This window comes from Amblyomma americanum, chromosome 10, assembly GCF_052857255.1.
Source record: "Amblyomma americanum isolate KBUSLIRL-KWMA chromosome 10, ASM5285725v1, whole genome shotgun sequence".
NCBI lineage: Eukaryota > Metazoa > Arthropoda > Arachnida > Ixodida > Ixodidae > Amblyomma > Amblyomma americanum.
The window spans coordinates 20310933-20337473 of NC_135506.1; the positions used below are offsets into that span (position 1 = coordinate 20310933).

The following is a 26541-nucleotide window of genomic DNA, read 5'->3' on the forward strand; positions in this document are numbered from 1 at the left end:
GAGGGAAAGCGTCTGCTGGCATCACATGCGCAGGTCATGAAAGTGGGTTCTCCATAAAACGCGAGCGCCCTAACAACTGAGCCTCCGTGGCGGCTGCATTTTTATGGAGGCAAAACGTTAAGGCGCCCATGTGCTGTGCAATGTTAGTACAGTTAAAGATCCCCAGGTGGTCGAAATTATTCCGGAGCCCTCCACTATGGCGCCTCTTCCTTTCTTCTTTCACTCCCTCCTTTATCCCTTCCCTTACTCGGTTCAGGTGTTCAACAATATATGAGACAGATACTGCGCCATTTCCTTCCCCCCAAAACCATTTATCATTATTATTATTGGGCGAAAAACAAACATTCTGAAATCTGAAACGAAGTTTATTTTTGGCTCATATTAAGCAGTTGTTATAATATTTAGAGCTAGAAATGTTTACAGCTTTGAATGACGCTCAATTTTCAACTTTCCTTTAAAATTCAGAGCTGCCATATGAACGAAAATTTTGTTTTCCCGCATGCTATTGTCGGCAATTACACACTTTTGACAAGGAAACAAAGAACCATAAATTTTCTAGAAGTCTCAGAGGGTTGAGCACAAAATCCGCTTCGTTTGACATAGAATCGTTCCATATCCCTACCAGAGAAGCAGTGATGCCCCCCTCGCGTACTTATTTAAGCACTGTTCACGCAGGCATCTTGGCCACCAATTGCTTCCCACAGGGGCAGCAAATTCCTTTCCACATGATCTAAGACCTACATGAAGCCCTGCACCATTAGGCCCTTCCTCATTCACCCTACAGTAGGTCTGTGGCAGTGTGGAGATGACAAGAAGTGAGCTGAGTTTTCAATCAGCTCTCGTGTTCGAAATGCAGGAAGCTCCGATCCATTCGTTAAGACCACCAACTTAAGCCAGATGTTAGCATACATACTCAAAATTAGGAACACTACCAACAACTCAGCCACACATCTGAACTTCAAGTGAGACCCCATGGACTTCCCAATAGTACCCAGGCAGACATACTTAGCGGAATTGTTTCATCCTGCGCGACTCTTTCTTATGCGACTACGTTCTGCGCACTCCTTTTTTACATTAGCTGCTTCCTATGCCCATATGAGTGCTGTGCCTTCTGCTGTCCACTTTCCCTGTCCACCGGCTTCAGAAAATTCCCTTCATACCTTTATAAAAGTGCCTTGCTCTGGTCGGTGTAACATAAAAGCAGCTCGTTCTGTCAACCAGGTGCATTATTTACCAGCTCCTGATGCAATGCGTCTTAAAAAAAAAGTAGAACAATGTCTCTGTGGAAGCGTTCAGACGAACCTTTTTGTGCAAAATTTTACTAGATTGGAGGAAATCGCTATGAGAGGGCGCGAGTTCGTAGTTGGCTTTATCCCGGCTGTTCGCAACCAGCGACGAAGCCAGATTCCCCAATCCCGAGAATTTTCCCCAGAGAGCGAATTGTGGTTTCTGTTCTGGACCTGCCCAACTAACAGATGGGGCGCCTGGTGTTAGCACTTCATGGAAACGTTGCCCTGGCATACCGAGAGCCTTTATGGAGTTGTCAATCATTCTCTAGCTCTTGCGGAAAGCTGTCTTCAACACCTGTTGCGGGAGACGTGGAATTCACGTTGGGGCTGATTGCTTGGTAGTGTTTTGTTTTTTGCTGCTGCTTGCAGCAGGATTGAAAGAGCATACATTGCGTTGATGACGCTAAAATTTCTTGGAGTTATTTATGTTCACGTTGGTGAATTTGCTGTGATTGAAGCTTACTTGGCAGGACTGTAAATGGCAAGATTTTACGCACATTTTTTGCACAGCATGGAAGTTCGTGGATGTGAACATGCAATGTTATAAGTTTTATATCTGTTTACGTTTCTATGGAAGCTTTCTTGTACAATTTCTGTGAAGGATTTATCTAAGGTGACTGTTTCAGAGAAATTTAATGTTGTTTTTGTAGCCAAATCACTTTGCTTCAGATTTAATGGTGCATTGTGTAACTCTCACGCTTGGTCCCCAAATGGTGGGCTACTGATTAATATTGGTTGGTGTGAACGTTCATTTTCATTAACTTTTATTTCAAACCCAACCAGAAGAACTTCTGCCGAAGATGTTCCTGCTCAGTAACACTCCATACACCTTATCCAAGGGGCATGGAAAGGCAGTAAGGCCATTATTTGTAGCTAATATTTCCTTCTGTAACTTACAGTGAGTGCTCGTGTGCATAGACATGGAGAAAAATATGTATGTAAAGCAGCAAATGAAAGGTCACATCACGGTTATGATGGCACGAAATGCACACACATGTTGCTTTGTCTGGACGCTGTGCTTTCGTCCGTGTAACTTGCTCCGTTTTCTAACGGTTAAAAATTATTCAACCCGTACCTATTCCATAGTAACTAATGCTCTCATGAAACCAAAACCTTTTTACGAGAGCACATCAAATCTGAATAAGCGATTTTAGTTTGCACCGCTGTGACCACTTGCCTCAGGACGTGGGAGAACCAGAATCACCACAGTAATTTGAAATATTGAGTACACCACATTGGTTTTCAGTGGCTTGGAGAACTAGGAATCCTTTCTTCATGCCTAGTTTGCAGCGCGTACGAGGACTAGCGCTTCACTCTCAACTTATTGCCTCAGCATCTCACTGAACACAGAAGCTTTGTCACAATTGCTGGAGACGATAGCCTAACAGTATTATGTGGCAGTCGCTACTTCTGGTCTATATTTGGGGTGAACTTGCGACACCTAGAAAAGCGGCGATTGAATTTGTGCAAAGCACCACAGAAAGCTGTTTGTGCACCGTGAGTTATGTTAGAAATGGTTGGACGTCATTAATCCTCCCCTTACAATCGCTGCTTCCTATCCAATATTAATTTAAAGTATATTGCTGGCCATATTCGGACACCGTTGTGGACATCATGGGGCTGCGATGCCCAATTACATCTTCGGATTTGGTCGAAACCATTGTTTATCGAGATGAATTGTTTCAGGAAACTTACTATACATGGTGCTTCACCTAAGACTTTACGGCGTGCTAACTAGTAGGCTGGTTAACTAGTAATTAATATTTAAATTTTGAACTATTTCTGTTAGGCTCCTTAATTATTGAGAGGCGTGCAGCCCACCATAAGTAATATCCATATCAGTTTTTAGAATTTCGAAAACACCGTTACCTTCGGTGCTGTGACCGAACAGATTTCGACTTCTTTGACGGGGAGCTTGTCCTGGCGAGGTTGCTTTGCCTGCAATCTTCTTGAAAGTGCGTGTATTGTGGCGCGATGTAAAATTTGTTGGCCCACAGCGCCGACGATAACCGCGTTTTCGAAATTCTAAAACTGTTATAGATATTGCTTGCGGTGGGCTACATGCCTGTCAGTAATTAGGGAGCCTATCAGTAATAGGTAAACAGTTTATGATTCAATATTAGTTAACCAGCCTGCTAGTTAGCATGCCTTAGCTTTATTCTGGTGCACTTTACCGCTGACAGCGCTCTGCCGAAAAAAGCGCTCTCATAACTCGAAACCCTATTTTTAAAAATTGCGTAAAATCTTAGGTGAAACGTCCTGTATAGCGTTGTAGCCGATTATTTCTTGAGTGTGTCCGGTTGACTGATTCCAGGTGACTGTTAGTGTTCTCTTATTTCCGAACGTTATTTTTACTTGATGTGTTAGCTCGCCATCGTGTGATCCGTTGTGACAACGAAGGTTTGGAAAAAAACTCAAGCAGTTTTCTTTTCCACGTTTCTTAAAAGGCTGCTTCGGTCTCATCACCAGACTACTCCCCAATTTCGAGCAAACTTGCAGTATTGATAAATAACATGCGACTAGCTTATCCTTCTCTGTGAAAACATTTGCTGTGAAAACATGTGAAAACGTTTGCCGTGGGCTACACGAAAGACCTCATTTCATATCGCTATTCTTCTTCTGTACACTGCGGGATGGGTTTTGATACAATAAATGAATGATTAATCAGATTTGTCATTCTTGCTTCATTCTATACAGAGAAAAAGCTCTGAACACAGTTTTGTAGCTGAAAACAATCAAGAACAAGTCACTCGGCCTTAAGCCAAACGGTTCAGCATCTTGGCACGTTCACATCTTAAAAATCAGCGCCTCATCCGGACGAGGGAAGACATAGCAAGCGCTGACTATCTAAGAACTGTTTTTGACAGCACTCACCGTAATCCCTTCTCTCGTTCTCGCCTTTTGTGTTGCGCTGAACGCCTCAACGATTGAGCATTTCTTAACCGGTGTGAAGCTACACCAGGTTACGATGACACCTTTTTTTTTGTTTGGTAATGACATTGCTTGTTATTTCAATGTCCCCACACTTCAGAAATTGCGCGAAGTGAAGCCCCACCTTGAGCCTTATTGATTACATTTTAGCTGCTAGGCCCGCTCTGCTGCCTCCTCCAAGACAGGTCGTGATTATAACATGCAGTCTGTTACGATTAGGTACGAAGGTCACTGGGAAGTGTTCCCTGCCCCCCACGATTGGTTACAGAGTACCCAGTTCTCGACGTGAGCAGGGCTGCCGAGAGTGAGGTCTGTAGATATAACTTTTTTTGTGCTTTGTCTAAAGCGAAGAGCTTCGTACCCTCCTACAGGTGTTTGCTGCGCTAGTGAAGCCAATAAGTACTCCACTCTGGGTGGTCAGCACTGAAGTCAACCACATCAGAAGAGGGACGCTCTAAGCTGCCTCAAGCACTCACGCAGCTGCGTGAATGCTTGAGACCATGTGTAGGGTTCACTCGAGATACTGGCCGGACATTAGTAAGCAGATGCAAGTGTTAATGGCTTTTGTACGTGAGAAGTTTAGCGGCTACAATTTATCTAGTTTTGAAATTTAGACTGGGGATTTTTAAAGCGCGGCGGCTGCGGCCGGCACAGGCCAGGCTCTGCGTGCGTTCGGAGAGCAGTTCCACTCATCCGGCCGACGGACCTGTCTTGGGAAAGCGGGACAGAAGTGGAAAGAGGGTGCATAAAACAAATGCTTTTGCAGAGACGTCGATAACTGGCGACGATTCTAAGAAGACGCATGTTGCGCCTTTTATTTTTCAGTAATGGCGCGTGTAGTAGAAAGCGAGCGCAGTAGATTACACAGCGAAACCAGGGCACAAACGACGAGACGGCTGAGAGTGCGCCTGATCTCCAAATCGACGTAGATGCGTCAGTTCGAAGTGTTATGTTATTCCCAGCGCACGCTACGTTGCGTTGTCTGTACAGAGCGACGCGCGATGCCGTGTTTGCGCCCATTAATCTCATTAGTGCTTTTATATTCCGTCTTCCTTTTGACACGGAAATATAAAATGCATTAACAATCTTGCCGTACGTCTTCAGCGTGGAGAAAAGCGGCCCTTGGCCTGCAACTAAATTACGCACGCGTCTCGTGTCGTAAAACATTTCGCTCAATCGAGGCATGAAAATGACCCGGAAACAAGTAAAAAGCGTTACGCTGGACGACGTGCAGTATGCAAGTTGAGAACTTATTTTCAGCATGTAAAAAAAAAATTTGAAGTCCCATCTCATCGCTGAAGAAAATGCTGCGCGTACTTCGTGTACCATAGCCGGAATCTGCTTGCGCCACTTTTTTTTATTCAAGATGTTTGCAATTAAGCAGAATGAGAAAGGGAGAGAGAGGAAGAGAAGGAGGAGTGTAAAGAAGCCTCGCTTAAAAATTGCGCCACTTCGTCGTTCTACAGACTTTTCTTTCACTTCCTCTTTTCCTTGTTTTAAGACTTGATTCTGCATCCTGCCCAATATAAGAGAGTTCTTAAGAGGTATAAGAGAGTTCTTAAGAGGTAATGTTTCACACACCCTCTTTATGGGAATAAAAAATTTTGGGTGCTCACGACGCAAGGTGCAAAGAGGACTTTGCTTAATCAATTGATTATCAACAAGGCAGGCTACAGATTATATTGATCAACAGGGAGAAGTTTTTTTCCAGTTTGTCCTACACTTGGAAGAACAAAAGGAGTATCAACTCTAGACAAGAATTAGGTGAAATATAGTGACGGCACAAGTGGCAATTAGCAAGTGAGGTTTATTTAAAAAAAAACACTATGCTGTAAATGTGCGTTCTTTCGCGTAGCGTACGATTTACAAAAAAAAAAAAGACAAAGATGCTGAGGGCTCGAAGCCACGAAAGATGACAAAGAGCAAAGAACCCAAATTAAAAAAAGGGAATCAGTGGTTCAATAAAAATCGGGTCTCGTTATCTGGAAGAGCAGAGAGGGCTGACTTTCACATTTTTCAAGCAAACGTTTAGGCATGGATGCGGCTTCCAAAATGTCCTTCATGACTCTAGATTTGCTCCTGCCGATGACATTGCCTTTACTGAACTTGGGGTAGCACCTCGCATTCCTCAAAATGTCTTTGACGACTAACGCTATTACTGTGTTTCAAAGACCGCAAATGCTGTGGCAAGCTGTCTTTGAGACAGTGGGCCACCTGGCCGGCGTAAAATCTTGCACGTCTCAGAGGTAACTGGTGAACCACATCCGTGGCGCTGGACGCGGAAGGGGTTTGAGACGAGATAATATTCTGTTGACTGCGGAAGCTCGAGGTGGATGGCAACCGCAGGGCGGTGTCTACGACGAAGCACAAGTATCAGTACCCTGTGCCACGGATATTGTTTAAAAGCTTGAGAAGTTTCAAAGATTTGAAGGCTTGGTTAAATGTTTTAGGGGAATCCCCCAAGGTGGAGTAGATTTCCAAAAAGGGAGTAATTACTCTTTGGCATCCATCCAAGCGCAGACGTATGGCTACAAAAGAAAGCTTTGACCAACACAGCATTTGACCAACACTGTTACCACTTCGAGTTATTGATCAACTCGCTCTCGCCCTGCCATAAGCTTGCCGTCCTGGTTAGCTCAGTTGGTACAGTGACTGCTCCGGTGAAGCGGTGGTCCCGGGTTCGGACCCCGGACCAGGACCAATTTTTCTTTAACTGCGAAGTTTCCGAGAAAGCTGTTTAGCTTTCCTTTGTAGTTGTATGGCTGCGCTTTGGTGGATGCCCATGAATAATTAACTCCATTTTTCCAGATTTGAAGCCTTGTCCCGAAGCGCCTCTCAAAAGGGAGAAAATTTCATCTCCGTACTATCTTTTTGTACTTTTTAGATATAGGACATCACCTTTCAGGAGAATCGGAGTCTGCTCTATTTGAACTGTTGTTCTGTGCTAACTGTTCCCGGTCCTGTCTCAGAACAGCTGAAGATGAATGTGCGGATAATTGTGCATCAAAGTATAGGAAGGAGGGACCTAAATAGCACCAGCATATTTTGCGCACTTGCAGGTTATGCGAGTTTAGTAAAACAAAAAAAAAACTGCCCTCATAAGCGTTCACTGCAGTGCGTATAGAGCCCACAGAAACCGGGGCAAAGCTTGCGCCTGTTGGAAATGCGGCAGTATGCAGTGCAGCAACAAATCAGCAAACTTTAGAAGGAGCGGTTTGTTCACAAGCTCATTTCCTAGGGACATTAAATGTTCACGTGGACACAGACCTATTGGAGCGAATGCAGGTTTGTTTGCTTCTTCTTTGGCCCGTTAGAATTCGGTAATGACGCTTTGCTGGGATACTCGAGATATATGCGTCCCGGTTTCTAGGCGAGCATAGGAAATTGACATCGAGTCACTGCCGCGTTACAGCACAAACCATTTTTTTTGCGTTTTTGTTTGGAAAAAGGAAAGTGTTAATTGGAGATACATGGGAGAGACCTTTCTCCTGCAGTGGGCGTAGTCAGGTGGTGTTGATGACAGAGAGGATGTCTTTGAAATACATTAACATCCCACGAGACGCATCTCAAAACATCATTTCGCGCAGTGGTGAAGAATCATAGCAAGAATTTCGTGTGTAGAATATGTAAAGTATAATATGAAATCTTGGGAATATTCATCAAGCCGGGAAGTGATCCGCCAGAGATAATGAAAACATGATAAAAGGTGGTACATTTTTCTTGGAATTAAAAAACAAAAAAAAATTTCTTCGCAGCCAAATTTAGGTGCTCAGGATTATCCGAAACCTAAGATTCTGTATAAAGAAATCATCATCTGATCACAGAACAATGCAACGGCACTGAATATAAAGAGAGCGGAAAGAGAAATGCACAGAAATAACTTAAAATAAACTGGGGATGCGTGCACTGCACATTACAAGCCTGCATTTCGGCGATAAGCACATTATGTAATGGGTAGCATAAAATGTCTCATACTGCCACTGCGATGGAGATTTGTTCGGTGACTTCCTTGATGAACCATTATATTTTTCTGTCCTCGGAGTGGCTTGCAATATAAGAAAGAGATCTTAAACGGCAATTGGGAAAAAAATTTTGAATGATGCCACAATTGGTCCGTAAAATTTAATCCTGAAAAAAAGAATCAGCCCTACATTGGGTTATGAAGAAAAAGAAGACAATATTTACTTTCTTTATATCAACGCTGTGATATAAAAAGTTTCCGAGTACAATTAAGTAGGCGTTACGATTTTTAGCACACTTTCATTGCGTCCCAACACGGTGTTACCACATCAGAGAAACTTGTGCAGCGGCGATGCGGAAACCGGCATTCTTACGTCACAAATTAGAAGCTGTACGGTTTAATGTTAATCTGGCACTGTAGTGGTGAGCGAATATTTTCGCAGGGTACCAAGGCTGGCGGTTTCCCAGAGCACACTTAAAATAGCAGATAAATTGAAAATAAAAAAGTAAGCCTGATTTGATTCGCCATTATTTGTAGCGACATTTAATTTCTTGATTATTATTAAACTATTGAGCACGTTTAGAGTGCACACTTCACGTGCTCCTCACGCGATTACCAGAGCTAATAGTTAATTATTTTGATCTGATAGCACCTCCACATCAGAGAAAAAATCAGATAATTGAATTTAATTTTAATGAGCCGATATGTACGTAAATTTCAAATAAAAGACAGCACAAAATTTAAAACTCAGTCGCCCCCCCCCCCCCCCCCCCACCCCTACACCCTCTCGAATTACGAACAAAAGAATACGATCCAAGAACGAAGTCTTTTTTCAGTAGAGCTAAAGCAAATACGAAGGAAAAGCTAACCCTCTCGAGAACTGTAGCTTACTGCTTAAGGCGTTCGACATAGCGTCAGGTCGCAAATAGAATTCCAGCCACTTCGGGGGCAGAATTTTTGTCCTTCATCCCTTTCTTCTAAGCACGTTTCCACTCTCTCCACTAATGGCCGTCGTTCACCCGCTTTTTTTTTTTTGCGCTCACTACCACCCCATCACAATCAGATAACATTAACTAGCGTTCTCAAGGCGGCTGAAGGGCCTAAAAGAAATTCGGGTGAACAAAAAGTTTCAGCCGCTTACCCTCGCGTTGCGACGAGTGATAATTAAGCACTAACTGGCTATACATGATGTTTCACGCAATATTTTACACAATTTTTAAAGATGGGATTTTTGAGTTACAACTGCGCTTTTTTCAGCATAAGATCGTCAGTGGTGATGTGCATCAGAATACAGCTAAGATATGCCAATTAGAAGGCTCGTTAACTAATATTGAATAGTTACGTTTTTAGGAATTACCGTCAGGCTCCTTTATAATTGAGAGGCATGTTGCACATCCTAAGTGATATGCATAGCAGTTTAGAATTTCGAAAATGATGTTACCCTCGAGGCGGCGGCCCAACAAAGTTTTTGGAGTTTTCGACGAATAACGTGCACTGGAAAGGTTGCTTTGCCTCCAAACTTCTCGAAAGCGCATGTATTTTGGCATGATATAGGCAAAATTTGTTGGGCCACAGCGCCGAGGATAACCGCATTTTTGAAATTCCAAAAACTGATATGGATATTACTTACGGTGGGCTACACGCCTCTAAATAATTAAGGAGCCTAACAGTATTAGCTAAAAGTTAGCTTTCAGTATGGCTAAGCAGCCTTTCAGTTAGCACGTCTGAGATGTATTTTGATGTACAACACCGCTGAAAATGTTATGGCGAAAAAAGCGCTCTTCTAACTTAAAGAGCGTATTTTTAAAAATTTTGTAAAGTCTAAGATGAAACACCATGCATAACTTATAATGTAATTATAACGCCACGCATGACTTGCACAGCCTGGTGAAACACCCCTAGCTGCAGCAGCTTATTAACAAATGGACAGATTTGTGACTGAGGGGCAGCAGTGTACTCTGCATAACGGTCGGGGTTACAGCGTCCGGTTCAAATTCAGTTGTCCAAGCTGGCCTTCGCCGATATATGTAGACCAGAGTGGAGTGCCCGTGATACCGAGCCGGCAGCTTTGTACATATATGTATAGTGTACATGTATTTAGAAATCAAGATTAATAAATTGACTCGAGCAGGGTAGCGGACTGGATTAGAAGAGAAGGCAAGTGTAGCAGGGGTTGACAGTGAGTGAGGTGGGCGGACGAGATTAAGAAGTTTGAGGAGATAAGGTGGCCGCGGGTGGCACAGGACAGGGTTATTTAGAGAGATATGGAAGAGTGGTTTGTCCTGCACTGGGCCTATCAGGTTGTTGTTTTTCTTGTTGTTGATGATGATATAGTACATGACAGTGAAAAAGGCAGGAGGCTGGGTTTCTTGACAACACAAAGAGTATGAAGAAGGGATGAGGAAGCCTGAGACTCCTTAGCGATCGTTTCGACAAGGGGATTTGTCTTCGTCTGAGCAAAGCATCCATTACCGGCGGGTGTATTTTAGGCCCTTCGCTAGAGGAGGGTGTGATGTGAGAAGGGTAATGGGATGGGGAGCTTGGAGTTGAAATGTGTTATCGAGGCGAGATGAATGCTGTAGTTGATTAAATGGGTGACCGGCAAAACTGCGATAAAGAAGCCATCATCATCATCAACAGCAGCCTGACTACAGCCACTGCAGGGCAGAGGCCTCTCCCATGCCTCTCCAATTAACCCTGTCCTTTGCCAACTGCGCCCACCGTATGCCTGCGAACTTCTTCATCTCCGACCCGCACACCTAACCTTCTGCCGCCCCCTGCTACGCTTGCCTTCTCTTGGAATCCGCTCCGTTACCCCTAAGGAATCCGAAGGGTGGAGAAGGGAGAAAGATAGCGAACGTGGGCTGGAAAGGCTAGGCGTCCACGTGAGGTGAGCTGCGACAAGATGGCATGTTTAGACTGGTTGTCTTGATCTGGAAAAAATTGGAAGAAATTTGCAATTGCGCAGCTCAGTTGCTTTATTCTACTTTTTCCAGGTCAACCCCTCCAGTACGACTATTCCGCGGGTGCTGTTGAAATGCTGTCTCCTAGTTCTTAGATTTTTTTTGTCCGTTTTTGGAGTGCACCCACGCAGTGACGGCCAAATGAAATCGACACCGACAGGAAAGAGGAATGTCGCTGCCATCTCGACCTAAAGAGGCCTTCGTCACTCGGCCCGTTACCCGTGTAAAGAGACCAAAGTCCTTGCGTGCTTTTATGAACTGAATTCTGGCGAGTGCCAGCAGGCGAGGAAGCAGGCGTGCAGTCTAGCAATGCTTCGCCCTTTGTTCGAGGCCGATAGTGTGTAGGTACGTCCGAGCGACTCTGATAAGCCCAGTCGGGATTGAAAGGAACCGCCCAGCGACATCAGTGCCCGTGTCACTGCGCGTACGGGCGCACAGCAATGCCGGATCGGGGGATGGCCGGGCGACACCTGTTGCGCGGCCATGTCGGCGGTGTAAACTGGCGCCCTACGCGATTCGCCGAAGTCGTGCCGCCTTGGAATGTTTGCGGCCTGTGTCTCGTGATTCCGAAGAGGACCGTGCAGTTACCCTGCTCGCACATCCTGTGCGAGTGCTGCCTGGGAGCCAGTCGCCTTGAAGGCGTCACCATGTGCCCCTTGGACCGGGAGCCTTTTGAGGAGGACGAGTGCCACCGAATTCCCATTCCTGCCAGGAAAGCGAATAATTTGAAGGTGAGCTCAGAACTTGCACAAACACTTACTTTTAGTTGCGAACTTTATGGGGACCTGTAAATCAGCAGCGCACCTGGTACGTAACCTGCGCGTGAGAAACCTCGACCTCTAGCACGCTAGCAGCCACGCAGTTCGACTGTAACGGGTGGTAATGAATATGTATCGATAATTAAACATAGCTTTGAAACTCCAGCTTGTGTGCTTTTTGCGTCCCTTCCTTAATTCGCTGCATTCACTTGTGTTTCCGATCACGCAAAAAAACTGCGGGGAGTATTTGCGAGCACCTCTTAAAAGAAAAAAGAAAGATGTAAGTCTACTCATCTACGACTGCTTATGAGCATCGGAAGATTTTGCTGAGCACCACAGGGCTTTGCGAGAGCATTAAATTCCACCTTCGCTTCATTGTGGTGTTCTGCAGTGCCGTGAATGAAGGGAAAGCGGAGGAGGGAACGTGACGCGGGCGTTTGAGGAACGCATTTCACGGCCTCGCAAAGCGAAAAAGTTCGCTACACTTGCCCAAAAGTAAAACGCAGCCTGCGAGCGATGTGCACAGTGCTTTCCAGCACGCACTGATAGGCGAAGCGCTTGACGATAGCGAGGATCGGCGGACAAGTCCTGGAATTTTTATGCTTAACTTATCGCTTGAACTGGAGATGTCGTGCAGCTTCTATCAGGGCTTCTAAGGGGTGCTTTTAATGCTGTATAAAGGTTTATCAGAACTGTTAGGGGAATAAATTGGGCCACTCCTCCATTATTTCATAGACTGTCCATGCCATCCTGTATACATCTGAGCGTTTTTAATGACTTTGTACCGAGAGGATTCACAAGACTATAAGTTGAGTGAGTCTTTTTATTATTTTTTCTATATTTGGCGATTAGCAATCGCTTGCTACTTTTACCTTTCCTTGAACCATTTGTTAGGTCTTATTTTATCGTGTGCGTTGCTTGAAATTTTTTCTCTGCTTTTCAGCTCCTCTTTCAGGCTGGCTGGAGACTTCGAATGCATTTTTGCATAAACTACCAGGAAAGATATGGTTCTTGTTTTCACTGAGTTTAATATCTATTACATCTAGGGCTTTGCTAGATTCATAACAACCTCTGCGACTACTTCAGCGCAACGGTTCTTCACTCCTTCTTTTAACTTTCAATCCCGTGCATTCCTTCCCCCCCTTTCCTTTTTCAACTTATGCCTCAGGGCACACTTCTCGAATAAAATAAAAGATTCATAAGTTATTCGAGCCTTTCTGTATAATTTTTGCTATGGTCACTGATATAGCTAGTAGTTAACAGTAACTGTGTATTGAATTACATGCGGTGGGCTATATGCTGGCGTCCAGGATTTATCTTTCCCCTGTAAATTCAATTGCGATTAGCCTCCCGTGATTTCTGTAAATACAATTTCTCGTTACTCGTCTATTTCAATCGTGTTAAGACTCTCATAGATTTTTCAAAGTCACACAGTAGTCTATTCCCAAATGATTATTCTCTAATCTTAACTTCTCTACTTACATTATTTAGGTCACACACTTTGCATCACGTTCCCTGCATTTAATTAGATACCCATGTTATTGTATGCGACCATTAATATACACAGCATAAGTACTTTTACTTTCCCTCGCACTACTTGTACATCTTCCTTTTACCACTCATAGCTTTCTTTATGACTTTGCTGTTGTTGTCCGTACTCAAATGGCAGCGTTCCAGGTTTTTCATAGATGTTCCCCTCGTTACTTCGTTATTCTCCCTGAAGTACTGCCAGTTTGAATTAAAATCCTACGCTCCCACCGTTGCTATCAACTTCTCTTCTAACCCCTACATGGCTGCACGCTAGTGTAAAGGGAGCTTCAAGATGTTTAAAATGAATGTCCATAAAATAACGTATTCTGTGCCATCTACTTCCAATTGTTGGATGATTTCAAACCATTTTAGTAGCACTCTGCCTCCTTGCATACTTAAATATGTAAGCTATAGTGATGGCTTCGACCATCTTCCAATGCTCTTTTATCAAATCCCTTTGTTTGGTTCATCTCAGAACTTATGTTAAGGCCCTCCTGGTGCCTTTTCTACTCTGTACAGAGAACTTCGCTGAGAATTTTAGACACTAAAAGCTGCCCGTTGCTAACTATTCTATCTTCCTGTGGGCTTCAGGACTTCTAACTAAAGCTCCTGCTCTACCAGTAAGTCATCTTTAAATTGTTCCTCAAACCCTTCAGTGCCGCCGCGGTGGCTGAGTGGTTATGGCGCTCGGCTGCTGGCCCGAAAGACGCGGGTTCGATCCCGGCCGCGGCGGTCGAATTTCGATGGAGGCGAAATTCTAGAGGCCCGTGTGCTGTTCGATGTCAGTGCACGTTAAAGAACCCCAGGTGGTCGAAATTTCCGGAGACCTTCACTACGGCGTCCCTCATAGCCTAAGTCGCTTTGGGACGTTAAACCCCCATAAAACCAAACCAAATCAAACCCTTCAGTGAATTACGTGCCGTACTGTTAAAAAAACAATATAGCGTTCCACTACTTGCAGTTCCTCGTTCACTTCAACTACCTCGGAACGCTTTTCGTGCGCCAGCTTCCTTATTTCACGATTTCTATTGGGCACAGTTTACTCCACGTGGACGCGTTATTAGCACACTTGGTTTAGCGCATCTCGCTAACCGGAGCTGTGCGGTCATAGCTTGCAAGTCTTCCACTCGTTTTGTTGCCTGCTCCGCGATTGCTTTTCTTTTCTGCCTAAGCATAGCATTCAGGCCTCCAGCTGAACCGAATAAGTTTCACTCTTTACAAATCTCGCATAGCTGCCTTCTAGCTTCTTCAATTCGTGCTTCCACTTTCCGTCCTAGTAGTACTTTGATCTTCCCTCGTTCACCATATCCTCACCCTCTTGAGTATCGCTTCGTCATAGCTGCGTATACAGCTCTCCTTAATGACTATCACGATGCCCGCATTGGTCTTAGGAGCTTTCCTGAACCAGACACTTGCTGTTACTCTACCTTTTTCTTGCGCACTGTTCACGTGATTGCTTTGATGAACTACCGCTGGATGACTTACGGCCTTTTCCTTTCTTTTCCTTTTATTCTTATTCTAAAACGCTGGTGGCTATCTGTTTCCCGCCAGGCCATTGAGGCAGTCATTTTCGAATGAAATGTACACAACCTGATGAAATTCTCTGCGGCTGTCAACCTTCGATGAGTAACTGCTCTCTCGTCTTGTTCAGCCGGCAGCTCCCGTTGACCTATGATAGCATGTGCTGTCATCTGTGGGGCTTGTGGGACCCAGGCTGTTCTCATCGAGCAGCATTTGAACTGCCATCTGCCACGGTTGGCAGTTTGCTCACAAGGCGGCGTCCTCCCGGCCGCGGCAGTCGAGTTTCGATGAAGGCGAAATTCTAGAGGTCCGTGTACTGTGCGATGTCTAAAGTGGTTATTTGGGAACTCTCATACGGGGGGGGGAGAGGGGGAGAAGGGGGGAGACGCAGCTTGGTAACTGCCTCCTTATGCAGGGGAACACCGCAACTGGGCTACTGTGCGATGTCAGTGCACGTTAAAGAACCCCAGGTGGTCGAAATTTCCGGAGACCTTCACTACGGCGTCCCTCATAGCCCGAGTCGCTTTGGGACGTTAAAACCCCATAAACCAAACCAAACAATGCGGCGTCAAGGTTCTGATGGCGTCACAAGGTCATGTGACCTAAGTTGCCCACCTGCCCCCTAAGTCAAGCTTTTCCAGAGAGGCAGCGGCGAAATCAGTGATTGGGACCTTAGTGCTACGGCACTAATAGCGTATTTTAATAATGCTTACAATTGCTGCTAGTAGCGGAACTGTGAGCACGGATTCTTATTGTGCTTCTCATCTTCAGGCTCACTGCTGGAACGAAGAGCACGGGTGTGAGTTCGTGGGCACCATGGAAGCTGTCCTGCGCCACTACGAAGAAGAGTGCACCTTCCAGACCATCGAGTGCCGGCGGTGTGCGGAGAGAGAGTCCTCCACAAAGACCTCGCAGTGCATTACCTGGGTGGTTGCCTCCCTGACACTCCGTCTGCGAGCACAGAGCAGCCGTCCACGCAAGGCAGTGTGCTCACGGTGCACGACGTCAGCACAGCATTAGAGGACCTGAAGGTGCTCTTGAAAGACCCGTACCACGAGCAGCTGCTTGCCATTCAGAGCCAAATTAATGAACTTGTGGAGCATACAAGAAGTGAGCAAGCCGAACTGCTGGACAGCATAGCCCTTAAGCTAAGAGACTGGGAGAGAAACATGAAAGATCAGGTGGCTCAAATTGTAGGCGATCTCTGCTCCACAGTTGCGCACCAACTCCAACCTGTTATTTCAGAGCTACACGGCACCTCGGTATCTCCTTACAAAGATATCGTCTCTGAAGGAGGCGGCAGCGGCTCAACTGTAACGCGGATGAGCGAGAAATGCATGCTTCGAAATCTAGAAACTTTGGCAGACATGCCCTTGCGCGCAATAGAGGAGTTTAGATGCAGCGTTCAGCCGCATCCCCGCCGGCTTTCGGCCCGCTGCGAACGCCTGGGTACCTTAGAGGACATCTACCAACCCGTTCTAAGGCCTTCATCTTATCTCTTGACTCTACAGAACGTTGAGTTATTGCGGACCCCAGGGAAAATTCCTCTCGGCATCCTCGCAGAGGTAACTTTCTGGCACCAGAGGGACATGTATATTGCTATTGAATTCAATATGAACAAAAATAGTGCCACGCGGAGCAAGCAACGTCTGGTAGTCGATCTGAGATGCTACACGCTTCTAGAAACTTCCCTGGCTCCATTTCGTTTTCAGATGCAATTACTGCATGAGTGCCCTGACAAAAACCTCCAGCTCTCGGGTAAGGATCCTGTTCTTCTCACAGAGAACGGTTGCAGTACAGAGCTATCTCAGAGGTGGTATCTTAAAAATCTCAACTCGCTGAAGTGCGCAGGCTATCTTCAAAACAGAGAAATCAGATTCAACCTCACGATAGACGAAACGTATACTGTCTCCGGAACTGCTTGAAACGTCTTGAAGCCTTCTTCATTTTTGAGCTGTATGTTTACTTTTAATTTCTTAGCGTCGAAGAGTACTGCAGCAGACTGTGAACTGTGTCAAGCAACTGTGGGTCGCATTTGTGTACGCTCAGCGGCCGTCCAGGAGTTTGACTAGGTGTACGGCGCAGTAAGGAATGCAAGGTGACGCTGTGGTCAGTAGCAAAGTGATGTTTGTTCGGTATGGCACCTGTCTTCAACAGTCTGATTTTAGTCTCACCTCGATAAGATGGTTATCGTACCTGTTCTACAAAGCCTTTGTCTTTTGAATTCCAGTGGTAACTGTTTTCAATGAGGTGCCTAAGCAGCCGAAATGCACTCGGGATGGTGGCTCAGTGAGGATCGTGTTCATCTGCTGTGCGGTAGTTCACGAGGTTGCATCCGGTCTGCGGCCGCCTCCACTTTCCCATAGAGAACTGCAATGCCACCCTAGTGGAATGTGATGTCAGCGTATGATAAAGGACACCTCGTGGTACAATATGGTGTGGAGCCCTCGTGTACACAAGATAGAGCTCCTCTCTGGTATTGCTCCTTCTTTCCTTTTCTCATGGCACGGTTCATGCGTTTACCGTGAGTGCGACTTACTGCGCCTTTCCTCTCGTGACGCTTCACGCTGCAAACAAAAACTGGCTTACCAGGAGGTAAAACTCTCTTCTTCAGTTAGTTTTTCCCACAGCACTTCGGAATCTAGAACAGCGTGAGAAGCGCTTCCTCTTTTCTAACCTTAATTTAAGCGTGCCAGTGGTTACCAATCGAGATATCGGCGCATATAACGCTGTTTGAAACAAGAAATGGAATAAATTTTTGTTAGTTTTGTTCTTCTCCATTACTGGCTTTGAAAATTGGTTTCTTTTTGGTTATTAAAAGGAAATGTTTTTTTTTTCAGAAGCGTCCGACTTCTAATACTTTTCTTGAGACTTTATTCTTCATATATCACTAAAGGAGGGCAAGCTTTCTATCCCATAGATGTTCGGCTGTTCTGCAAAGTGAAACAAGGTGAGCCCCATGCAAAGAAAGCAGTTCACCTCTGCTTTTGACGGAAAAAAACAAATTACACGATGATGAAACATCTAAGGCGACAGGTCTGTTAAAGGAGCTGGATTTACCTTCGATGGTTACTTTGAAGGTTTTACTCAAATAAATGTTACTGCTCTTTGTCGGCGCTTCCCACACGCGGCAACGTTCGTGTCCATCAATCTTGGTCGGAAATTTCGAAAATTGGACTGTAAAATACTCTCATAGAAATATTGAAAGTAATGGTTCATTCTCCTGCTATGCAGCAAAAATTAAGTGTTTCCCTCGATCGCATCGAACAGCTAAGACAGCCATAAAAAAACGAGGAGCGCTTTTGACTATAGCAAAACCTTCCTAGAAAAAAAGCAAGGCCGCCGTTGGATGATTTTCGAATATATTTATTGTTACAGTGAAATATTGCATTATAGGTAAAAATTGCGTTCATCAACAATTTATCGCTCAAGAATGCCTTTGTTCAGAATTTTTGTGTATGTTTCTGAAGGGTGAATGTGGGAGTAGGTGGGTAACTCGCGACGGCGGGTGAGTGCTGCCTTGTAGCTCATGCAAAAAGTCGACAATCATAGCTGGTTCCTAATATAACGATGGATGCGATAAAGCAGAGCCTGTGTTATGCTCTGACTCCGAGGGCATTGGTGGACTGCACGCACCGCTACTCATGCTAACCACATATCAGCCACAACCGCTAAATGAGGGGATAGTGGCGTTATTATTACATTGAAATGACATTACATGTATTTATATCCAGGATTTACACAACACTTGTAGGCATATCAGATGGCGCTTCCGAATCGATGTCTTCAGTGATTTAAAATGATGTAAAATAGATACGAGTCGAGCCGTCATAACCTGCGCATTCGGTCGTAGGTGACCTCACTTTCGAGGTCAATTTGGCCTGGCTGGACGCCGGGTGGATTTGCCGAGATGCAGAAGCTGACAGCCACCATCTGCTGTGAGTCTGCCGTACGCTGCGACGCAGGAGCTGGTGGGATCGAGTCTTTCGACAGCGCGGGATTGTGTGCTGCCTGAACAAAGGGACACCCCTCTCCTTATATATATATATATATATATATATATATATATATATATATATATATATATATATATATATATATATATATATATATATATATATATATATATATATATATATATATATATATGATTAAAAATTAAGCGTCGCATCGGAGCTGGATTAGACCAATGGCGTACTGTTTCCCTTCGCGTTCGATCGCTTGTTTCTTGACCCCCTCTACAACTTAACGAAACGCATGTCGTGCTAAAGTTAACATAAAAGATTTGCATAAGTAATCCTCGCTAATAAATTAATTACGCGGAATTTAGGGAACGCTCTGATGAGCACCACACGTTAGGAAGCGATGCGTCGTTGGTTTCATTCAGCTTCGGTGCACTGCTTCTTTTTAATCCTCGGCAAGTTACGTGAAACGGGTTGTGTGAGTCATTCTCAACGTGAAACCCTTCAGCCTTCTTTTAATTACTCCGATAATTGCTGTATTTTTTTTAATGGCAGTGCCGAGGGTAGCCCATAGTAGTCACGGTGCAAGTCGACAAGAACTCGGCATGCCGCCTGGCTTAATTTAATTGGTTTTTGGGGAAAGGAAATGGCGCAGTATCTGTCTCATATATCCTTGGACACCTGAACCGCGCCGTAAGGGAAGAGATAAAGGAGGGAGTGAAAGAAGAAAGGTGCCGTACTGGAGGGCTCCGGAATAATTTCGACCACCTGGGGATCTTTAACGTGCACCCACATCGCACAGCACACGGGCGCCTTCGTGTTTTGGCTCCATAAAAACGCAGCCGCCACGGTCGGGCTCGAACCCGGGTACTCCGGATCAGTAGTCGAGCGCCCTAACCACTGAGCCACCGCGGCGGGTTACCGCCTGGCTGCAGAACGCCGATTTTCACGTGCTTGAGAGCGGCTTCTTCTCTTGCACTCGTCCTGCAACGGAACGGTACGACCACAACCCTCTACGCCTTGTCGGGAAGCCGCGAGAAAAACGAGCGATCTACAGCAGACTGAGGAGGAGCAATGTCGGTGGCTGGCGCAAACCGTATGCAGCGGGTATGAACTCTCCGGTTGGGAGGTGACGTGGTAGTAGCGGACGATGATGTCATGCTTAAATGCGCGGGCCTGGAACGGTCGGTGGAGACTGTAGTCGCAGTCACTGAGGAACATTGTACTGTGGTTGCGAGCAAGCGTTATTAACTTGCAACCGTATAGGGCAATGAAGGGCGGGCACATAGCGTCATGGCGCTCGAACACAGGAGAACCGCGCTTTAGGTAAAGGTTGGCGTAGCTGCAGCGAGAGCAATGTCGCTGATTGGTTGAAGCGACAGCGCTCATGGATTTTACTTAGAAGGCTCGTGCCATCAGCGTCATCGTCGTCATCATCATCATCAGCCTGACTACACCCACTGCAGGACAAAGGCCTCTCCCATGTCTCCCCAGTTAACCCTGTTTTTTGCCAGCCGTGGCCATCCTATCGCCGCTAACTGGCTGGTGCCAGCGTCAGCACATGGAATAATTAGGGGTTCGAAAAATTATATCGGAACAACAAAAGTTGCTCGAAACATAAGCTCGGCGGCGTAGAAGATTGACTCACTTGGGAGGCCGTTGTGAACGCCGAGAGTAAGTGAAGGCAGACGTTCCGCTCGTGGTGTAAAAGAATGAGACCTAATTGACGCTTTCGTCAGCTTCCTAAAAAAATGCTTCCTGATAAACGTTGGGAAACAGAATAGAAGCGATCTTTTGGGTGCGTTGATGCCGATTGGAACAAATGTATCGAATCAAGGCCAGCAATCTTACGTGCGACCAGAGTGTGTAGTTGCTATGGGACGTTGTTTCCACTATCCAGAAAGGCCAGGCCTCGTGAGATCCCTATTCTGACTGCGCTGGAGGCTAGCGTCTAGTTTATTTTTCGCCCTGACGCACGTTTGTGGATCTAAGTTGTGTATGATAAGGCGGCGAGCTACCGGAACTGCGTCTACCCGGACGGACGCTCGGTAGAGGGTGGTGGAGAGGAAAAAGGTCGAAATTTGCAGTGTAAAGTGATATAGGGCTTGCTTCTTTAAGAACAAGGGCGAGCGAGGGATAACTAAGCTATTGCCACCACAGAGCATCAGTGGCATGGCCATTTTATACTCTGCACAAGGCTGCAGATTCGCTTGCTCGTCATGACTGCCGCATTTTCCTTTGGGCACAGTGCTAAAGCACCCGCGTATTCACATTTCTATGCATTTTTCATTGGTCATAGTTTAACCGGTCCGACCCAGTGCAGCAATTTTCAGAGCTAATCTGCAGAATTGGCATAGGAAAATCCAATAATTATTTTATTACTCGGCAGAAGCCCGCAAGGTCATATTAGCACCCCTAAAAGGGTACAGGATACTGTGATATGTGACCTTCACAGTGTAGGGCCACTCTTAGTACATGTGGTTATGATACCACCTTACCCCCAAATCATGGGTACACTTGCCTTTAGCAGCAGCCCTTTCTGCGACGGCAGAATGGGCTAAACAATTGGCTCACTATCATCGCCACTTCATCATTAAAATAATAATTCCTGAATCAAAAGTTCAGAAGCGTACGGTCTAGCTGAAGCATTAATCAGGCCTGATTATGGCATTCCTGGTCTATTTGGACTAAAAAAGACGGAAATAAATAATCATTTCACTGTTTGGGACCCAAAGCTCGTATTATTATTGTCCGCTTCTTGGATGCCGAAGTGCAAGTGATCGCACTACCACGCCTTCTAACCGATGCCTGTTACAACAAGGCCTTTTATGCGAAACATGTTTTGCCCGCGCCAACGCGCGACCACTGACGCTTCTTGCGAGAAAAGCACAGCAGTGATTACGACCTCAGTAAAGCGGCGCAGTTAAGAGACCTGAAGCAGGCAGAGTGGGTGAGGGAACAAAAGCAGGTTAATGACAACCTAGTAGAAATCAAGGGGAAGAAATTGGCTTGGGCGGCGCATGCAATGCGAAGGCATGATAGCCGCTGGTCCTTAAGGGTAACGGAGTAGATTCCAAAAGAAGGCAAGCGTAGCAGGGGGCAGCAGAAGGTTAGGTGGGTGATGAGATTAAGAAGCTTGCGGGGATACGGTGGCCGCAGCTGGCAAATGACAGGGTTAATTGGAGAGACCTGGGGGAGGCTTTTGATGATGATGATGGCCTCTGGCTTTTGGACTGCAGTGGGTGTAGTCAGGCTGATGATGACGATGATGAAAGCGGCGCACTAGTGAACACTGTTTGCACATCCAGCGTGACGCTACACCGCGTCTCTTGGTTCGCACTGAATGTATTCGCCCTAGCGCCGACTGGTGGCTGGGCATGCATGGCAACTAACAAACCCCAGCCTTTCGCGCATGGCTCATAGTGCGCTTATCGGCGACACTGTGATAAGCCTGGCCGAAGTTCATAAAGAACCTCCCCTCGAAACCATTGTGTTAGCCGCTGCTTACGCAGCCTCCGCCATGCCGTATCCGGAGGAGGCCGTGCTACACCTTCTGAGCGGCCACATCGGCGGCGTCAACTGGCGACTGACGCGGTTCGCCGATGACGTTCCACCTTGGAATGTTTGCAGCCTCTGTCGTCTGATTCCGAAGACAACGTCACAGCTGCCCTGCTCGCACATACTGTGCGAGACCTGCCTCGGAGCCAGCCGTCTTGATGGCGTCGCAGTGTGCCCCTTGGACCAGGAGCCCTACGAGCAGGAAGAGTGCCACAGAATTCCTATACCCGCCAGGAAAGCGAACAGCTTGAAGGCAAGTTGAGAGCTTCTGGAAACGTGTCTTTTTCTGTTACGTTCCCTTATTCCCTTAGTCAGCCTAGCGGTGTAACTTTGGTTCCTAAAATATGTATCTAGCACCGGACCTTTTGCTACCTCATGCCTCTATTCTTGTCTGCCTTACTTTGCGGTGCAATATGACGTCTATGCCGTCAAAACATGCATAGAACGTCGCCAGTGGCAGGCCAGTCTCATCTGGCGTGCGTAAGAGGAGAGAAAAACGCTTTCACCGGTGCATTACCAAAATAAAAAAAGATAAAAGTGAAGTAACCAGTTTTATGCGACGCGCCGAACATTGTGCAGTGCACGAGGCCCGGCAGTGCGTCGACCGCCTGTCTGAAGGTCGATAAACTACAGCGATTGCATTTTGTTTCCATTCGTGTGTTTGTTTACTCACTGCAGTTTGTTCAAGCAACGGCGCACTACGTCTTTCCTTTCTCTTATTGGCTTAAGCCGAGCGATGGAGGGAATGTCTGATCATAATCTGAGAGATCCTATTAGATGGTGTTCTACGCAGTAAAAAACTTATTTTGCTAGAGTAATGCCGCTTGAGCGCATCATTGTTTTGACGGCGCAGACTTTGTGCATGGTTGTGTGCGTATCCTGTTTACTATGTTTTTTTTTAATGGTACTGGTGCCAGTATGCCGCTTCCCATCATTTCACCCTCTGCGCCGATGGAAAACCCTATTGAGAATATTTTTCTACACGCGTTGGGCGCGATGAGGTATCGTGGCGTGCTTTATCTTGAGAGCAACACAGTGACGCTCGAAGTAGAATCCTTTGTGTTTCACTGTGGTTCTGCGGTTAATCTGGGGCCGTTTTACTTTTGAATTTGGTTGTGTGAGCATGTTTGCTTTCTAATTTAGGTATCATACCGGCTTTCACCAAACCACCTCACATAGTGCGCTAACTGTGGGAGTGTAACCCTGCGAGTTTTACGCGCGCCTACAACGGTGCAGTGTATTCATTGTATGTGCTGCCGCTGTTATGGACCAAACTGAGGCTGCTGCGCCATAATTCAGCAAATTATCGCTGCATTACGGTGAAAAGATAATTTTCATGTGGAAGGTGCAAAGCTACGCAGAATTCTAACACATGTGAGTCCTGCACAAAAATAATGTAGGTCACTAGAATTTTGTTACGGTCTCAGGATGCGACACCATTCGACTGGTTCCTTTAAGCTGCCTAGAAATTTTTCAGTGGATTAACTCGCTGGAGCGGTGTTTTTTAGCCAGTTGCTTCGGTGTGTGCTGCTGTTTACCGAAGTCCTTAGCGCCAACTGCATAAACGACAACTGACATCCTGATTCGCACAACAGTGTGCCCCCACCTTTTTGCCAACTCCTAGCTTTTCTATCAATGCTTCTCGTAGCTTCCTATTTTTTCAATGGAAATGGAAGGCTACCGAGATTCCGTCCCGCCCGTCTGACGACATTGTGAAAAATAAAGCCATGTGGGAACAGTGTACAGCTTCCGCAGAAGCTGGCTGATATGAAAGCGCGAAATTGTTTGCGAGCGCTGGGAGGCAGCGATTTATGACAAGGTTGAGTTCGGGTGCCGAAATCCAGCTGAAAGAAATCATTTCAGAGCCGAAATGAAGGACCTACCTTTTCGTGGCCTACCTTTTTATGGATTGGCTTTTAGGATAGGTTTAGGCGAAACAATCTTGACCCTCATCACCCAGGCGCGGCTGATGCGTCCCGCATGCTGACATTTATCCAGGGCGTAGGATTTCGTGTTAGTTACGACAACTTCTTACGTATAGCTTGGGTACCAGTTGGTTAGAAAACTTCCAAACATTTCAGAATGGTTTGGCTTCAACTTCGGCATCAGTTCGAGGGTGATGCTCACCTGAATTCACCTAGACTAAACAAAAAAAATATTTCCCAATAAACTCAAATTTACAACGCTCCAACACGCCGCTTTTCATGTAGCTTGAAAGTAGGTTTTATCTCTGTTCTGCTCTACAGAACAAAGTTTCGTGAAGTCGATTCATCGCCGAAGGCGCTGAAAGTACAAAAATAAACTTAAACACACTGCTTTAGCTCTCAGACAGCAAGTAGTTCCCGCGGCTCTTTGACTTTTCCTTACGTCAGCACAGATAGCCGGCAAAATATTTGTGCTTTCTATCCAAACGCTTAAAAACATTCCTCCGGTATCAGTAGGCAGCATCAACTCATACCTTTCATTCTCTTTTTCTTCATCAGGCGCACTGCTGGAATGAACAACAGGGCTGCGAGTTCGTTGGCACCATGGAAGCTGTCCTGAGGCACTACGAGCAGGACTGTACTTTCCAGGCAGTCCAGTGCCCCCGGTGCGGCGACAGTGTATTGCACAAATACCTCGCAACGCATTACATGGCGGGATGCGTTAACAACAGAGACCGTTCGAGAGCAGAGGAGCCACCTATGCGAGGCGACGTGTTCACGATACACGATGTCAACGCTGCACTGGAAGAACTCAAGGTTCTCTTGAGGGACCCACACCACGACCAGCTGCTCGCCATTCAGAGTCAGTTTAACGAACTCATAGAACATTCGAGGAAGCAAAGGGCTCAGGTGAAAGATTCCCTAACCCGTGAGTTAGAAAAAGGTGAGGTAAACATTAAACACCAGGTGGCTGACATTGCGAGCAACTTTTCTTCTCAGCTTGCCCAAGAGCTCCAACCTGTTACTTCGCTGCTGCAGCCGACTTCGGCGGCACCGAATCTTGGCGAAGGAGGCAATACGTCGACAATACCTTGGAGCATGGAAAAAAAGTTTATCCATCAAAAGCTGCTTTTGTTGGCCAATGCATCGTTCCATGCTATGGAAGAATTAAGACACTGTGTCCAGCCGCGACCCAGTTGCATTTCTCTTTTTTGCGAGCGTATCCCGAATCACGATTTTGACCAAGACATAGGGTGCGTTGCCTCAGCCTCTTCAGGAACGATGTATCGCTTGACTCTGATGAACGCTGAATTATTGAAGACAGCAGAGCAAATGGACGTTAGCACTTCCGCAAAGGTAACCTACTGGGACCGTAGAGGTGTGTGTTTCACGGTTGCTATGTCTGTGATGAAAGGGAGTGGCATTTCGGACACACCATGCCTGCAAGTGCATTTGGTTAGCCTCGGCTTTCACGAAACCCTTTGCAGACGAGTTACGGTCAGTTTAGAATTATTGGGTAAGCAGGCTGAAGAGAATGGCACGCCGTCGTATAGGCTTCCTTTACAGTCTACTGCCATTGGTTTTTGTAGTGGAGGTACCATTGAAGCCGCATTTTCTCTGTGCCTAGACGTGATTCCGTGGAATGACGTTATTCGGAATAATGAAATGAAGTTTGACCTTGGGCTTCTGATGTCGCGTGAAGGTATTTAGTTTCTTGATGCATCCTGTGGGAATAATAAATTCATCTGAGTTAACAGAAGGGTGTTTTTTTCTTTTTTCTATAAGTCATCACTTATAGAAAACTGCAAAGGAAAGAACTCTAAAGGGAAAGCGCTGAAGGCAGCCTTAATATTTCCTGTTTTTTACCACTTCGCTGCCCGTAAAAGGAAGTGGCGGTCTTTTGTTTCTACCGCTTCGCTCGCTCAATACAAAGTTCCATGATCTACAGTTCTATTGCGCGGAGTCAACGTTTCCTTTTTTTTTTCAAGTTTCAGGAGATTTTTTATGTGCATAAGAAGGAAACTACGCAGGAGGCACGCAACTGCATAAAACTGAATCGGTTGTTGCGTAGCCTCTTTTGCACTGTTTATAAATTCGTTCCGGAGTAAAGTAAATATTAATTGTTTTATACGTGTATTCTACT

General features: G+C 45.8%; 2 protein-coding genes across 2 annotated transcripts; both read left to right on the top strand.

The window, feature by feature from the left end:
* The first annotated feature begins 11360 nt into the window (after window positions 1-11360).
* Window positions 11361-17733, top strand: LOC144106247 (TNF receptor-associated factor 6-B-like). The gene is made up of 2 exons (XM_077639007.1): window positions 11361-11875; window positions 15725-17733. The coding sequence occupies exons 1-2, from the start codon at window positions 11585-11587 to the stop codon at window positions 15971-15973; spliced, it is 540 nt and encodes a 179-aa protein (XP_077495133.1). The 5' UTR covers window positions 11361-11584; the 3' UTR covers window positions 15974-17733.
* Window positions 17734-22132: 4399 nt separating this feature from the next.
* On the top strand, window positions 22133-26169 carry LOC144106315 (uncharacterized). Its single transcript, XM_077639093.1, has 2 exons — window positions 22133-22726; window positions 24957-26169. Exons 1-2 carry the CDS (start codon window positions 22328-22330, stop codon window positions 26106-26108), a joined length of 1551 nt encoding a protein of 516 aa, XP_077495219.1. The 5' UTR covers window positions 22133-22327; the 3' UTR covers window positions 26109-26169.
* Window positions 26170-26541: the final 372 nt, after the last annotated feature.